We start from the raw sequence: 14,229 nt of genomic DNA, 5'->3' as shown, positions 1-14,229 counted from the left end.
GTAACCAAGAATGGAATGTGAAAATGTGGAGCTTTTGCTACTAATTTTTTTTACATTAAAATCTGTACATTTTCCCAAAACAATCAAGTTGCATTTATTCTGTAGGATTTGGAAAGATGGATTGGAACATTGTTGGGGGCTGACTGGGAACTAAGGAAACATAATCAGAGAAAGCAAGAATTGTAAGCCATCCAGAGAACACAATTTTTTAAAGTTTCCATAATTCTGTATTGCATCATATACAATGAATATATACTTCCCCCACTTCCAAGTCCTCCATGGTGCCAAAACATTGCCCATGTTCTTGGACTCTCCTTACTATTACTGCTTGGAGTAGTCTTCCCCAACCTGCCCTCCAATGTTTTGAACTAAAACCCATCAGCCCCAGCCAGAACTGAGTAATAATCCAAAACAGCTGGAGGGGACCTGCATGGGGAAGACCAACTACAGCTTCTGGGGATGCAGGATAGTAAATAGTTTTTGTTTGTTTTCTGTTTTGGTTCCTTTTTTATTACACCAAATATACTAGCAGTATATAGCCTGCGTGAAAATTAAGGTTGCACACCAAAATTCTTTAAACGTACAGTGCACTGATTTAGTCCCTTCACAATGGAACCGTTTCTCCTTTAAGTTCATCTTTTGGGATAATGCAGATTTTTAGTGCACCTCCAGGGTATACATCTCTTTCTGCAGCAGAAATAAACACCTCCTTGACTGCAAAGCCTTCTCCAGAGACGAGAACACTTGTTCCCCATTTTGCAAGTTCTTGAGGCCAACCTGGTTGTCCAGCAGAGGCTGCAGCCCCTCTCACACAATCCTGAAAACTAGCATGCAGGCAAAAGTTTGAGGACTTATTGTGCCAGTGCATCATTTAGCCGTAAACCAGATTATCTAGAGGCAGGTGTGATGGTGAAAGTGAATTTCTATGTAATTTTAATATATATATGATGCTACTTTATAGCACCTGTTGACCTTCAGTAGGGTGAGCTAGTAGGATGGCAAATATTTATACACTGTGTGGAAGGCCAGCTTCAGAAATTAACATGGGAAGAGTCCCAAAAGTTCAAATAACCTCAGTGTTGGAAAGTGCTTCAGGAGGTGAATGAAAGGTAAAAATCAAAGAAATCATGTTCTTGGGTTCATAAGCCAGAGAGGATCTCCACTCCTGCTGGAATAGATTCTAGCATGAATGAGTTGCTGTTCTAGAATAAGAACCATTAAGGGACCCCTGATTTTATAGCAATGTGCATTTATAATGCCACTTTCTCCTTAGTATGGGTAAATAACAATAATCAGTGGCAGCAGAGACATTTGCAAGAACTGTTATTCTAGTGAGTTTGCTCTAATTTTTCAAGGTGCAAAGATCTGGAAATTACGTAGGATTTCAAATCAGCCTGCGAATTTAAAGTTCAAATTTAAATTTAAAGTGAATTTCCCCCCCTAGCCACACCCACCTGCACCGCACTTGATGCCAGTTGAGTGACAGGCGGGCAGCCCCGCCCACCTATCAAAGTGGCCTGTGTGGTAAGTTCCAGCCCCCTTGCTGGAAATGGTTCCCCCGCCCCAGTTTGAAGACTTTTAGTGATAACCAACAACAAAAAAGTTCTATAAACACCTTTCAGTGCTTATACATACTCTTCTCAAGTGCCAATGTTTAAGTACAATCTTGAACACAGCATGTGTGGCACAACTTCATTTTTCTTTGATTTCTTTCACTTTTGAATCTGGGTACAGACTAGTCCTCCTCATCCCAGAAGTTGCCATCATCTTCCCCACCTCGAAACAGCCTGAAACACACAAGAAAGCAACTCTTGAATCGGGAAACCATCCAAACTGACCTATACGTAACAAGACATTCACTCTGAGGTTCAGCTGCTGGCCTCTTCTTCCTTCCTACTGAAGGACCTATTCATACAGATGGGCTGAAAAAGCACATCTTTGGATTCCAGCACTTCAGTCAGCATGTTCTCAGCACAAACAAAACTCGTATATAAAGCCTGGTCACCAAAAGAGTGCATGTCAGGGAAGAGGGCTGACTAGATCATAATCTGCGCTGAAATCCTTCTAGGTTTCAGCTCCTGCTGATCCAAATAAACTGGCCCCAAATGCAGTTGTTGTAACTTTACAGTTTCAGTATTACAGAAGTATACATACCGGTTAAAACAGGGAGAGGCTGGATCATTAAAGTGCATATATGGATTTCCTCTTGACAGAGAACCCATACAAAGCCAACAGAAGTACTGCGTACAAGCAGTGCATGTCATCTTGTTGCAGCCATCCAACTTCTGACAGTGGAGAGAAAGAAAGACACAAAGGCAAACAACTTCAAGTATCAATTATGTCTTAGGCCACAGTCATCTGCGCTGTAATCACAGCACATTCAAAAATATGAAACTTGCTGATTCCCTTCTAGGGAAAAGGAGTTACTCTGCTCTCTCACACACACAATCACACAGGATTTCAGTTTAAGATCTTTCCACAGGGGGTGGCTGTGTTAGTATATTGCACAGAGAAAAAAACACATGTACAAACAGCTTGCAATTCTTCTCGCCCCAGATATGTGTGTGTACAGCTTTTGAACCCCAATACCAAAGCTTCAAGGGAAACCTTGAAATCTTTGTCTTTTACCCACAAAACGGACTGTGCATGGGTGCTAAAGAAGGAAACATTAAAAGTTCTAAGTTATTTGCCTATAAGAATCTGTGTTAGTATCCTCAAAACAAATGCCTTTGATTCTCTGAAGCATTTCCCCCTCTGTCCTGTTCTCACCTCTATAGGAGTTCCACAGGAAGGACAAGATTTGGAATTCTTTTCCAGCCACTCTTTGCTGTCCATTTCCTCCAGTGTCTTTTGAATCACCCTTTTCCCATAGCGCTGCTCTAAAAACTTCTGCGTGGCCTCATCTGCTTCAAGGTACTCCTTGCGCAGGTCTGCTAACTTCTCTGAGGGAAACAACAGAATGAACAGAAGGCGCTGGTCAAGTCTGGCAAAACCATACTTCACAAATGTGCCTAACTTGACTTCTCAAACAAAACAAATGCCATTACTGGTCAGCTTATCCCATATGGAACAATCAACAGGGGTTGTGAAGCAGCTGAATCATAGGCAATCAACGGGTTCTGAATCAATTCCACCACCAGAAATTGATTTCCAAAACTTATTAACAGCACTGAACTAATAAGTTGATTACAGCCCTTCAGTCCTCTCTGTCTGGCTATTAGGGCTCTCCCCATGCTTCACCCTCTTTCGTCAGGCAATGCCCCTCAATGGCCCTGTTTTGCACCCCGGCCGTTTTTACCTGGATCGAGTATGTCTGAAAACGCTTCTGGCTTACCTGGGTAGAAGATAAAAGAGGAGTGTGTGGTGTGTGTAGAAAGTTGCTCTACTGTACGAAGGTAAAATGTACATTTCTCGCTTCACCTTCTTCTGCCTCTAGCCCTGTCATGTGGCCTTTGGAGGGTTGGAAATGGAGCCTTTGGGCTGAAAAATGTTTCCCCACCCAACTCTGGTGCACACCTGACTGTACACAACAGAATCTCAAAACTATAGGCAGTACTTCTAATGGGGTGAAGAGGCCAGTGGAATGGAGAGACAGCAGAAACAGTGGGAGGAACATGTTATGCGGAAGACCACAGAATAAACTATATCCTTAAGAGAACTCCACTTAAATGATCCTATGGAAATAATATCATCAAAAAGGTGTCTACCTCAAAAGGCAAACAGTATATACATTTAACTTCCAAACATTCCATAGTTAAAAGGCTACTTTTGTTGAGTTCAACTCACCTGCAGTGACTTTACACCGGGAGACGCCATGGTAAGTCATCTTACACAACGTACAGAAGGCATAATTGCACCTGGAACAGATGCCCATCGTGCCAGATGGTTCCTGCATTACAGGTGTTTGGCAACATGGTCGTGGGCAATATACCACATCGGCCATCATATCCAAGCTCGACTGGAGCAGCAGGCGGTCGTAACGTGCGAAGAGTTCCTCTTCCACCAACTCTTTTACCTAAAATGAAGGTGATCAATAAAATTTAGGGTTGGATCCAACTACATTCCAGTCAAGAGTAGATCCACTGAAATGAATGAACCCAAGTTAGTCACGTCCATTCATTTCAATGGGTCTATGCTGGGTTTGACTGCCATTGGATACAAATCATAGTGTTGGTGAGTTTCAACTATCAGAAAAAGAAGGCACCTGCAATGGCTTTATTTGCCTAGCAAGATTCAGTCATGGCTTTGCTAAGAGAAGCAAAAGAGACACTGCTGAGGTATTCATCAGCTACTTTCTAGTTAGACCTGTTGCCTTTTCATAGGAACTTCAGCTAGCAGATCATAGAAGAGAGCAATCAGTGCCCAAGACAGCATATCTACATGTGTTCCAGTTATTCCAGTACCAGACCAAGTCAAATTCCAGACAGCATCAAATATTCGCAAAAAGCTCTAGGTAGCACACCCATTCCAAATAACTGTGGCCATCTACCTAATAACTCATTGCAGAAAACTAGAAACATGGGTTTAAGTTTGTGCTTAGTCTAAGTGCAAATCTATTTCACAAAACTACCGTCCTAGTCCTTTACAGCCACAAATATTTTGCGTTGAAGTCCAGGCTTTCCTCTTTGGGTTAACTCCTATCTATTGTGGGGCTGAGAACAGTGCTGCATTTAAAAACCAAACTCTTTTTTTTATTGGATTGCCATAGAAATGATTGTTGTTACCTGCCCAGGAGTAGCAACGGAAGGACATTTCGGTTCTGGACAATTCAAGTAGTGGACCTCACCATCTTTGATTTTAATTTCAAAGTAGTCCTTCAAGCAAGCCCTGCAGTACACATGCCTGCATTCCATAAAGTACATACATTCACTTCCCAGCTTTTCAGAAAAGCAGACGTTGCACGTGTACATTTTACTGTTGAAGCACTTTTGCCTTTGGGCCTGATCAAAGTCCAGAATCTCTCTAATCAAGCTGGACAGAGACTCAACATCCTGCACTGCTCTTGCATCGAGGGCTTCTTCATGCGCGGCTGCGGCTGCGGCGCCTGCCACATCCTCTTTGCCTTTCCTGCTTTGCTCTTGTCCTTGGTCACATATCTTTGGCTCATAGGGCGAGCTGATGTTCAGATATGTAAGTGTTTCTTCCTTGAGAAACTGCATCCAGGCAAACAGGATCACACAGCCTCTGTTTTCTTCCCATAAGTTGTCCAAATGCTTACAAAGCGCAGAAAGCTAGAAGAAAAACAAACAGCAGCAATGTGAGAGCATCTTCTACACTTCCTGAAATCTGTATCCTACTTTATCTTTTAAGAAAGCATACCATTTCAAGATTAGGGGTTGGATTCAAGTAATGGGCCCCACTAGAAGAAGCCCACAAAAGGAATTCCACTAGCAAAACAGGGGTTTTCTCTCTCCCCCACCCCCAATTAGTGGGGGGGGTCAGAAGAACCCCCAGAATAGCAAACGGGGAGGAGACAGCAGATTGTTCTATCTGGAAAGCCAAAATGCTTGCACTGACAGAATGATTACCATAGCACCATGCTGAATTCCTTCCTGAGTTTGGAACTCAATGTAGTGCAATGGAGCATTCTGCTGAATAGAAGCTCCTAGCTTAGCGCTACAGCCTTAATAATATAGTAAGAATGTAGAGGTCTTCCTGAGAACAGCCACAGCACAGGGTGTAAAATACGTACAATTCCAGAAGCAATTAAGTGTCCTTTGTATTCATATTTTATTTATAAAATGCCAGATGTAATAAATACCAGGGCAGTGTACAATGTTAAAACATAAAACTTCATTCCAATAGAACATTACATTGGTAAAATGTAAGCTGGAAAGCTAGAGAGAATTTGGCAAGACTTCTAGTAAAGAAGAAGGGAGTCTCATTTGGCAGTCCACTATTGTTTCTGCAATGATTTATAAGCGTCATACCCATTCAAATTAATGGAGCTAAGTTCCATTGATTTCAATGTCTACTCTGATCATGACTCACACTGGATTATCACCCACATACTTTTCTCATGATAGAATAAACAAAACCAAAATGTACATCCTTCACTCACTCTTCCATAAACAACTATAGATCTAAAATAAAAGCTATTTCTTTAATGCAAGGCAACAGCATCTAACTCTCACTTTCATGAAGCATTTTTAGTGTTATTGATGCCAAATTTTGAAACTCCTTTATTTCCTGACTTAGGTCTTAAATATAGAGTAAGAAAACCATTGGAAAATCCAGTGTTCTGTTAAACTGGATTACTATTTACTTAGAATTAAGCATGGGGTGCAAAGTGAGTTTGGATAACTAGAAGGCTGGGGACTTTGCTGTACTCACACCATGTTTAGGAGAGCACAGTTGCTCATCATGTGCAGCATTCACACTGCATGTCCCACATCACACAACAACCCTTTGTGTGCACAATATTATGGGTGCACATATATAGACGACGTAGAAGGGAAAAGGAAAACCACAATTTATGGTAGGAGTTTTCAAAAGAAGAAGCAATGCTAATCATGCTGAAGTTCATTGGACATGAAGTATTTAGAGCAGCTTTAAGAACAATTAAAAACGTTTTAAACTAACACCATCTGACTTTAGATATGACAGAGATACATCTAAGAAGTTTGAATAAACTATTCTTCCTAGATAGCACTTAAGCTTCTTCTAAGTAGTTTTTTGTTGCTGCATCCAGATTAATAACCAACCACAATATTAATCATTAACAAGAAATTTTACCATTCTGGTGAACTACATGAATGTTAAAGACCTGTATCGAACCTGTGCATGGGAAAGCCACTTGCTACTGAGGGTGAAGACAGGTGGGGAAGTTGACGGGTAGTCTGGTGGGAATTCAAAATGCAGCACAATCGGAGGCAAAAAACAAACTCTGCATTCAAACTTGCTGTTCTGGAGATTCTCTGTCAGGTTGCCTAAAAAGATAAAAATCTGATAGTGTCAGGAAGAGGCAACAAGCTGTGCTACTACCTAACAGAATTGTTTGATATGGTTTCATAAAGTTTCCCTTCATCTGAAATATTTCTGTTATAAAACTAGTTCACACAGACTCTACTGAGATGTGTTTGGATTGCATGGTCCCTCCTTCCAACATGTTTTTTAATTCTCTCTTCCACTTCCTGGTTCACAGTAACCATTGCTTGCTATGGTGTTAAGCAAAAACCATGGTTATCACTAACCATATTTTGTCTCCAAAGAAGAACGAGACACCCACTCGGTAAGTTCTAGCTTCCAATAGTGGTTTTGAGGCAAACTGTAGTTAGTAGAAACAATCACTGATCCAATGCAGACATCACAAGAAACTATGTCTGAGGATGTGAGCCTGCAATTGTTGCAATGTCTGAACCAGGCCTTAGCTAAATAGCATGTCTCTAAACCACTGACAGGGAAACTCTGTCTTCTGGGACAAATTAAGCCCGGCAGGTTGTTTTGGCCAAACCATACCCACCTTTCCTGAGTCATATGGCACAGGAAAGGCACAGGAAAGTTCAAGGAAGAATCTTCCTTTGCAGCTGCAGGTTGAATTCAACCTGCAGCTGCAAAGGAAGAATCGGAGTGGACTCTAAGTATGCTCCTGATTCTTCCTTTGTAGCCCAAAGTGGACACTTTTCAAATTTTGTGCTAATTTCTGTTGACAAGAAAATCTTTGAAACCCCAGAAAGAATTCAAGCCAGGGATTTGCAAGCTGAGGTTGCAAAGGAAAATTCTTCCTTTGCAACCTCAGCTTGAAGTTTGACTCACCTAATGTTGTATGGTGTCAGGTGTTGGGCTGGCTACTCCCAGATCTGGCTTTCTGTTCCCCATCCCTGCTCTAAGCAATAGTGATTAGAGCAGGAGTAGCCAATGTGGATGTTGTGGATGTTATCATCCCTGACAACTGGCAGCATTGGCTGAGGGGGATGGAGGGCTCCATGTGGGCTACCACAGGCTTAGGGAAAAAGCCCATTCCTTTCTCTGAATTCCCCAAAGGGAGAATGGTTTAGACCAGGCTTCCTCAAACTCAGCCCTCCAGATGTTTTGAGACTACAATTCCCATCATCCCTGACCACTGGTCCTGCTAGCTGGGGATCATGGGAGTTTTAGGCCAAAAACATCTGGAGGGCCGAGTTTGAGGAAGCCTGGTTTAGATGCTCATGAACAAAACAGAAAAGCCAGACAAGCTAATTCAGCCTAAGTAGCATTGTCGTCCCATACAGTTGGGTGCTAAGACCAATTCATATTGGTGGGACAATTTAGTTGTGCACACGATTTCAAACTAAATAAATGTATGCAGAAAATATTTCAGGGAACAACATGATACCAACCATATCTAGCAATCCACAAAGCTTTCAAAATAAGGTAATGGAAAACTTAAAACTAGGAGCTTAAGTTCAGTGTCTATCATTTATATCTTATTAGGAAATTGTTCCTCCCTCTTTTGCTCTGTAAAAAGAACATTGCAAATTAAGAGAATGGTAGGAAAAAGTTGTTGAGCTCACAATCTTAAAAATAGCATGGTTCTGTCAGTAGCAGCTGTTTTATAAACATAAGCATCACTTCCAATGCTTATACGCAATATTAGACAGGATTGCTTCAACAGCTCTCTTTCTACCAATTAATATTTCAAGAACTCTTCTAAGAAGCTCTGATGAAAGATACTACTCAAATGAAAAATTAATAGAAAAGCACATAATTTTTTAAAAAGAAGTGTGAGGTCCAGTTCTTTAGGTGTAAGTAAGCTTCAATCCTCTAAGTTGCCATGCCAGCAAAGATGCAGGCAGGGTGAAACACAATATTGAAACACAATATTGTGCAACATCTCATTCTGTGCTGGCATCACACCAGCACAACCATATTCAGGCAAAAACTAGGGTGGGATTCAATTAATGAGTTCTATCAGCGGAAGCCTTCTGCAAGGACTTCTGCTTGTGCAGTGGGGCTTCCCCTCCATCCCCCCCAAAAAAAACTGAAATGGGGGAGGGGATTTCAGGAGAATCCCCAGAACAGTGTGCAGGAGGAAGATTGATCTGTCTGGCAAGTCAAAATGCTTGCCCTGATGGAGCGACTGCCTTAGCCCAATATTGATTTTGTCCCCAAATAATCCCACTCTACAGAGGTCATTTTATTTTGAAGACCGAGCTCTGTGATTATGTGTGATACAAGCAGACTGGGATCTCACATAACCTGAACAGCTTTCTTAACATTCAATGCAACTACCCCTTATAGCAGGCATCCCCAAACTGTGGCCCTCCATATGTTTTGGCCTACAACTCCCATGATCCCTAGCTAACAGGACCAGTGGTCGGGGAAGATGGGAATTGTAGTCCAAAACATCTGGAGGGCCGAAGTTTGGGGGTGCCTGCCTTATAGAACTTACAGTTAGCTAAATGTTTTAGGGCTGGTTCACCCTCAGGACCAACATGTAACATTCACACAACCTATACCAGGGGTCAGCAAACTTTTTCAGCAGGGGGCCACTCCATCGGCCCTCAGACCTTGTGGGGGGCCAGACTATATTTTTGGGGGGGGGGGATTGAACAAATTCCTATGCCCCACAAATAACCCAGAGATGCATTTTAAATAAAAGGACACATTCTATGTAAAAACACAGTGATTCCTGGACTATCCGCAGGCCAGATTTAGAAGGCGATGGGGCCTTAGTTTGCCTACCCATGACCTATACCAACCAAAGGTGTTGCATGACCTAACCTGTATCAGCCCCTACTTCTTGAATAAAGCACTTGGAACATCCGATAGTATTACAATAAGCTTAAAGAAGGTAAGTATCCATGGAAATGGACTCACCACTCATACATATGGTGAAGCTTGGTGGCAATTCCACAGAGATTCTAGTTTCTCCTCCCTGTACAGACTGCGCTCTCTTGAATTCATCTTCATCATAAATACTTGCCAAAGCAAGTAGCTCATCTTCTTGAGCTTCTTTGTCCTCTGAAGACATTTACAGTTCCTGTTAATGATGAACATATCCCCAATATAAATTAAGCAGACTCCTGGCTTCTGAAGGTATTGGCCATAGGAAACGAGCACATGTAACCAACAAAGCAGGACTGAATGGGCAAGGGGGTTAAATATGGATTTCTGCACTGTACCCATCAAACCTGCCCAGCAGCAGATGTCACCCACCCATTAAGGCATGGTTCACGAAAATTGTCTTAGGGACAAAACTGGAACCCATGCTGGGTCAAGACTGGCCTGAGGGCTGAAGGCTCCCCAACCCTGTGCTAAGGCATGCTGCAGTCAGCAATTTAAATATACATGCAGAGAATCTCAGGATACACGTTGATCTTCTCAAACTTAGTTGTTAACTCTGAGAAATGCAGGAAACAATAGGAGACATTTATATGATCCCTTTAAACCTAGCTGATGAAGATGAAGACACCGAAACAGGGCCCTGTCCTGGCTTCTGATTTATGACCGACCTCTGACTACAACTTAAAGACTCTCACATTTAATGCTGTGACAGATTGTTGCTTTGTATACACTCTTGTGGCTTTAAGTTTACAATCTCTGTATGATTATATGTATTCTTGGTTTTTTGCAATTCCTGTTTTTTTGCAATTCACAGTTACACAGTGGCAACAGCTTGCCCACAGGACAGCAAGGTAGTTCACAGTAGGATCTGTTTTACTACACACAGGCAAAATTTGTAGCCAGGATATAGAATCGTGTCGTGTCACAATCAGATTCCAAACTGCTCTCACAAAAGTTTAATCCAATCTTACGTTCAAAAATTGTAAGCCATGAGATCCTGAATGGCAACATGACACTAAACTGTTTTTCCATGAAATGAGCATTGAAATATTCATGGAGTGGCAGGTGGGGGGGGGGAGTACTTGAGCCCATGCAAGTCCATGCAGATAACAATAAGCCAATTTTTATAGCAACATTGGTAACAGGCTCCTATTACAAACACGTTTCATCTGAAAGGCTATTATTTCCCGAAGGAAACTGGTCACGAAGATTAGTTTCATGTGTCAGATTTTAAATTTGTAAGTTCCTTGGGGCTTACATATCCCCTCATACTTGATAAAGTGAAATGCACACTGGTGGCATCATCATCATCATCATGACAGCACAGCAATATTTTCTTAAAGGTACATGGAAAATGCATTTTCTTCCATTAAAATAATTGTTATTTCTTAAGCTACACACAATAATACACAAGCAACCCCAATGTGTAATGTTTCTGATTTTCATTTTAGCAGAGGAATGTTGTAAGAAATGGGTACCTTTCTAGTTAGTCACATCAGTAAGGCCTGATCATCAAACTTGTTTATCCACTGAATATCTCGGGCAACAGGAATACAACTTCTTGCTGAAGACAATGGCATTGGTGTCTTAAGTGGTCTACAGAGAGTCAATGATGCTTAGTACTTACTTTCTGCACAAAAAGAAATAAAAGGTAAGAATCCTGAATTTCAGGGGGTTGGATTATTTGACATCCAGGGTCCCTTCCAACTATACAATTCTATGATTCTTACATTATGTACTTCTACACTGCTAAAATATAAAATTCCTGGTGGATGCTTTCAGTCCCGCAACAGGGTTTACTGAATTTAGAAAGGCTCCACCCTACTAAACCAGCAAACCCATTTAGTAGGAGTAATTCCCACTGCAGTTAAAGGGGCTTATTTCTGAGCAGGCACATATAAAAGTGTACTGTGAATCTGACTAGTTTGTAACTCTGCAGCACATCCCAGAGCATATACTCACTGGGATTGTATCCAGTGAGGTTGTTCCATTTGCACAATGACTTTGGCTTGTGCAACAAACCTTGCTGTCCCTTTCCTTCCTCTTGCCCCCACCCAAAAAATACGATCTGGAGGATTGAGGCGAACCCCAGAGCAGATTTGAGGAGCACATGAGGGGTGTTGCTCTGTTGTGCAAGCAGAAGTCCTTGCCCAAATGGGATGACATCACTGGATATAACCCTTAATGCATAGACAAAAATCAAAGTAATAGTGGTGTAACAGAAGGCAACAACAAAATTCTATGTACTACAAACTCCTGCTCCATGTCAGAAGATAATGGAGAACAAGGAATTCCTGACAAATGCCTACTCATTGTCTAAAAACCCTTAGCTTCCCTTAGCTACTGCGTAGGGCTGGTTTTCAACATCGCGCTATATCAACCTCACGATATACTGATCTATCACAATGTCTGAAATGGTGGAAATATGTAGAGGGCGAGGCCAATGGAGTCATGTCCTGGCAACTGCTACTACTTAGCAGTCTAAAACTCATACATTGTTAACTACCTTTACCATATTGTTAAAACTGTTATTTTATGGAACAAAGCAACAGAGGTGGCAGGAATCAGGAGAGAAGCGATGACAGTTTTTCCCAAGTCATGATTTTTTACACAGAACACACAAAACATCTGTGATTCGGGGTATATTATGAAACGCTTATTACAACGTTAACTACTAACTGGTTTGGCACAATATATTGATATATCGTCCAAACCCTGCTCTCCCATAATCCTGCAAACCGCTCTCAAGAGCTAGATGTCCTGAGTCCTTAAAGAATTAAGAGAGAAGTACAGTACACAAAAATAGCAGAAATGCAGAGAAAGGGGCGGGGAAACTACATCCTTTTGGTGTCAGTGACACTCAAAATGCCAGCATGTAGGACTTTCAGCTATAGTAGCTGGGGACAAAAGCAGGTGTGCAAATCATTAGACTTCACTGTTGGGGGGAAGAAAACTGCATTTCCCTACAACAGAAGCACCGTGTTCAGGAAACCTAGAGAATCCCCCCAAGAGGCTGTGCTTAGCTTCCGGCCAGACCCCGAAGAGTCACGAAACCTGGGCGTGGCAGACCCCGCCGGTGCACACGGAAACGCCTGAGCCGCGCTAGCGTGCCTCTCCTCTCGGCAAATCCCCCTGCTAGCTCCCGTGGACGGTCCAGCCCCGCCATAAGCCCCCAGAAGGCGCCGCCAGGAGCAGAGCAGGGGCTTCGCTCGCCTCGCAGGCGCGCGCTGAGACCCCGGCCCCGACCCGTCACTCACCAGCTGAAGCGGCCCCTCCCTCACCCAAGTCTCCTGGCCTCGGCTTCCGGCTCCGACTCCTAGAGCGGCAGGGGGGGGGAGAGAGAGAGAGGATAGAGGAGCCGCATGGTTGCCAGCCTACGGGTCATGCGCGCCCCTCGGCTTCCGGTTTGACTGGAGGTCTCCATCTTAACGTTCTTGGAGGGGTTGGAAGTTAATGGAGCGGCAGCCGCGTTCGTGTCCCGCTGAGCAGGGTTTTTTTTCGGGGGGTGGGATCGCCCTCCCGACCCCAGTGAGAACTTTCTGGCCGCTTTGGAACGTGGCTTGATTGCAAACGTGTTTGGCAAGAAGCCCTTTTTGCCGAAATCAGTTTCACTTGTCGTAAATAACCTGTGTATCGTTTGGGGTGGGTAGTTTGGCTCTGCTGCATCTTAGCAGCAGTGTGTGATTACGGCGCGACGTGGAGATCCGGGTCTGTGACGTTGCGTTTCGCCCACAAAACAGTTGAATAGGCGAATGTTTGCTGAAAAGTGCGATCGTGGCATCATAAGCACCTTTAAGTGGTGCTTAAGTCATTCCCTTTGAGTTTGGTACGACTTACACCCTACAAGCAAATGGGGTTAGAACTGCAGTCTAAACTGTTATTAATCTCAGGGCGATAGCACATACCCTCCCAACATTTCCCTGATGAAAATAGGGACATCCTATTCTCCATTAGGAAGCTTCTCGTGCGTTTGATCTCCTGCACATATAAGACGCCATATACAGTACACACTGACATTGGTGGCTCTGCCTCACCTACCGGTACCTCACAGGGTTGTTGTAAAGAAAAAAATGTGCGAGGGAAGGGATCGTGTGCAACATCTTCCACAGATGAATGGAACGAAGTGAAGTTTTAGCAATAAGCTGCCTTGAGTCGCTGACAGGGAAAAAGGTGAGATATAATAAATAAATAAATAAATAAATAATAATAATAGAAAATGAGAGACTGGTTAGAAAGTAAATCCGACTGAACTCAGTGGGACTTAGTTCGAGTTACCTGTGAATAAGCTCCATTGAAAACAGTGGCACTTATTTCTGAGTAGACCGTGTAAGACTCCATTTACAGTAAAGGAATAAACTGTTTCCAAAGAAATGGCTGGTTGCTGAAGCATTGCAATGAAAGAATTTAAAGTGGATTGGTAACCTTTTCCTTCAAAATTATAGGGTTTTTGTGCCAGCTTTGCCA

At 42.7% G+C, this 14,229-nt stretch overlaps 1 protein-coding gene across 3 annotated transcripts; it reads right to left on the bottom strand.

Moving 5' to 3' along the window:
* Positions 1 to 32: 32 nt before the first annotated feature.
* On the bottom strand, positions 33 to 13,098 carry RNF14 (ring finger protein 14). 3 transcript variants are annotated; one of them, XM_035105371.2, is made up of 10 exons: positions 13,023 to 13,098; positions 11,244 to 11,395; positions 9,799 to 9,961; positions 6,778 to 6,929; positions 4,725 to 5,231; positions 3,787 to 4,015; positions 3,299 to 3,334; positions 2,770 to 2,942; positions 2,155 to 2,285; positions 33 to 1,787 (listed from the first exon to the last, which is right to left on the bottom strand). In XM_035105371.2, the coding sequence occupies exons 3-10, from the start codon at positions 9,950 to 9,952 to the stop codon at positions 1,736 to 1,738; spliced, it is 1,434 nt and encodes a 477-aa protein (XP_034961262.1). In that variant the 5' UTR covers positions 9,953 to 9,961; positions 11,244 to 11,395; positions 13,023 to 13,098; the 3' UTR covers positions 33 to 1,735. The 3 variants fall into 3 exon arrangements, with proteins under 3 accessions (XP_034961262.1, XP_034961263.1, XP_034961264.1); XM_035105372.2 differs by lacking the exon at positions 13,023 to 13,098 and adding an exon at positions 12,820 to 13,013; XM_035105373.2 differs by lacking the exon at positions 3,299 to 3,334.
* Positions 13,099 to 14,229: the final 1,131 nt, after the last annotated feature.

Source organism: Zootoca vivipara, chromosome 2 (assembly GCF_963506605.1).
Source record: "Zootoca vivipara chromosome 2, rZooViv1.1, whole genome shotgun sequence".
NCBI classification, from domain to species: Eukaryota; Metazoa; Chordata; class Lepidosauria; order Squamata; family Lacertidae; genus Zootoca; species Zootoca vivipara.
Note: the sequence above shows the minus strand (reverse complement) of the source record. Positions and strands in the feature narration are given on the sequence as shown.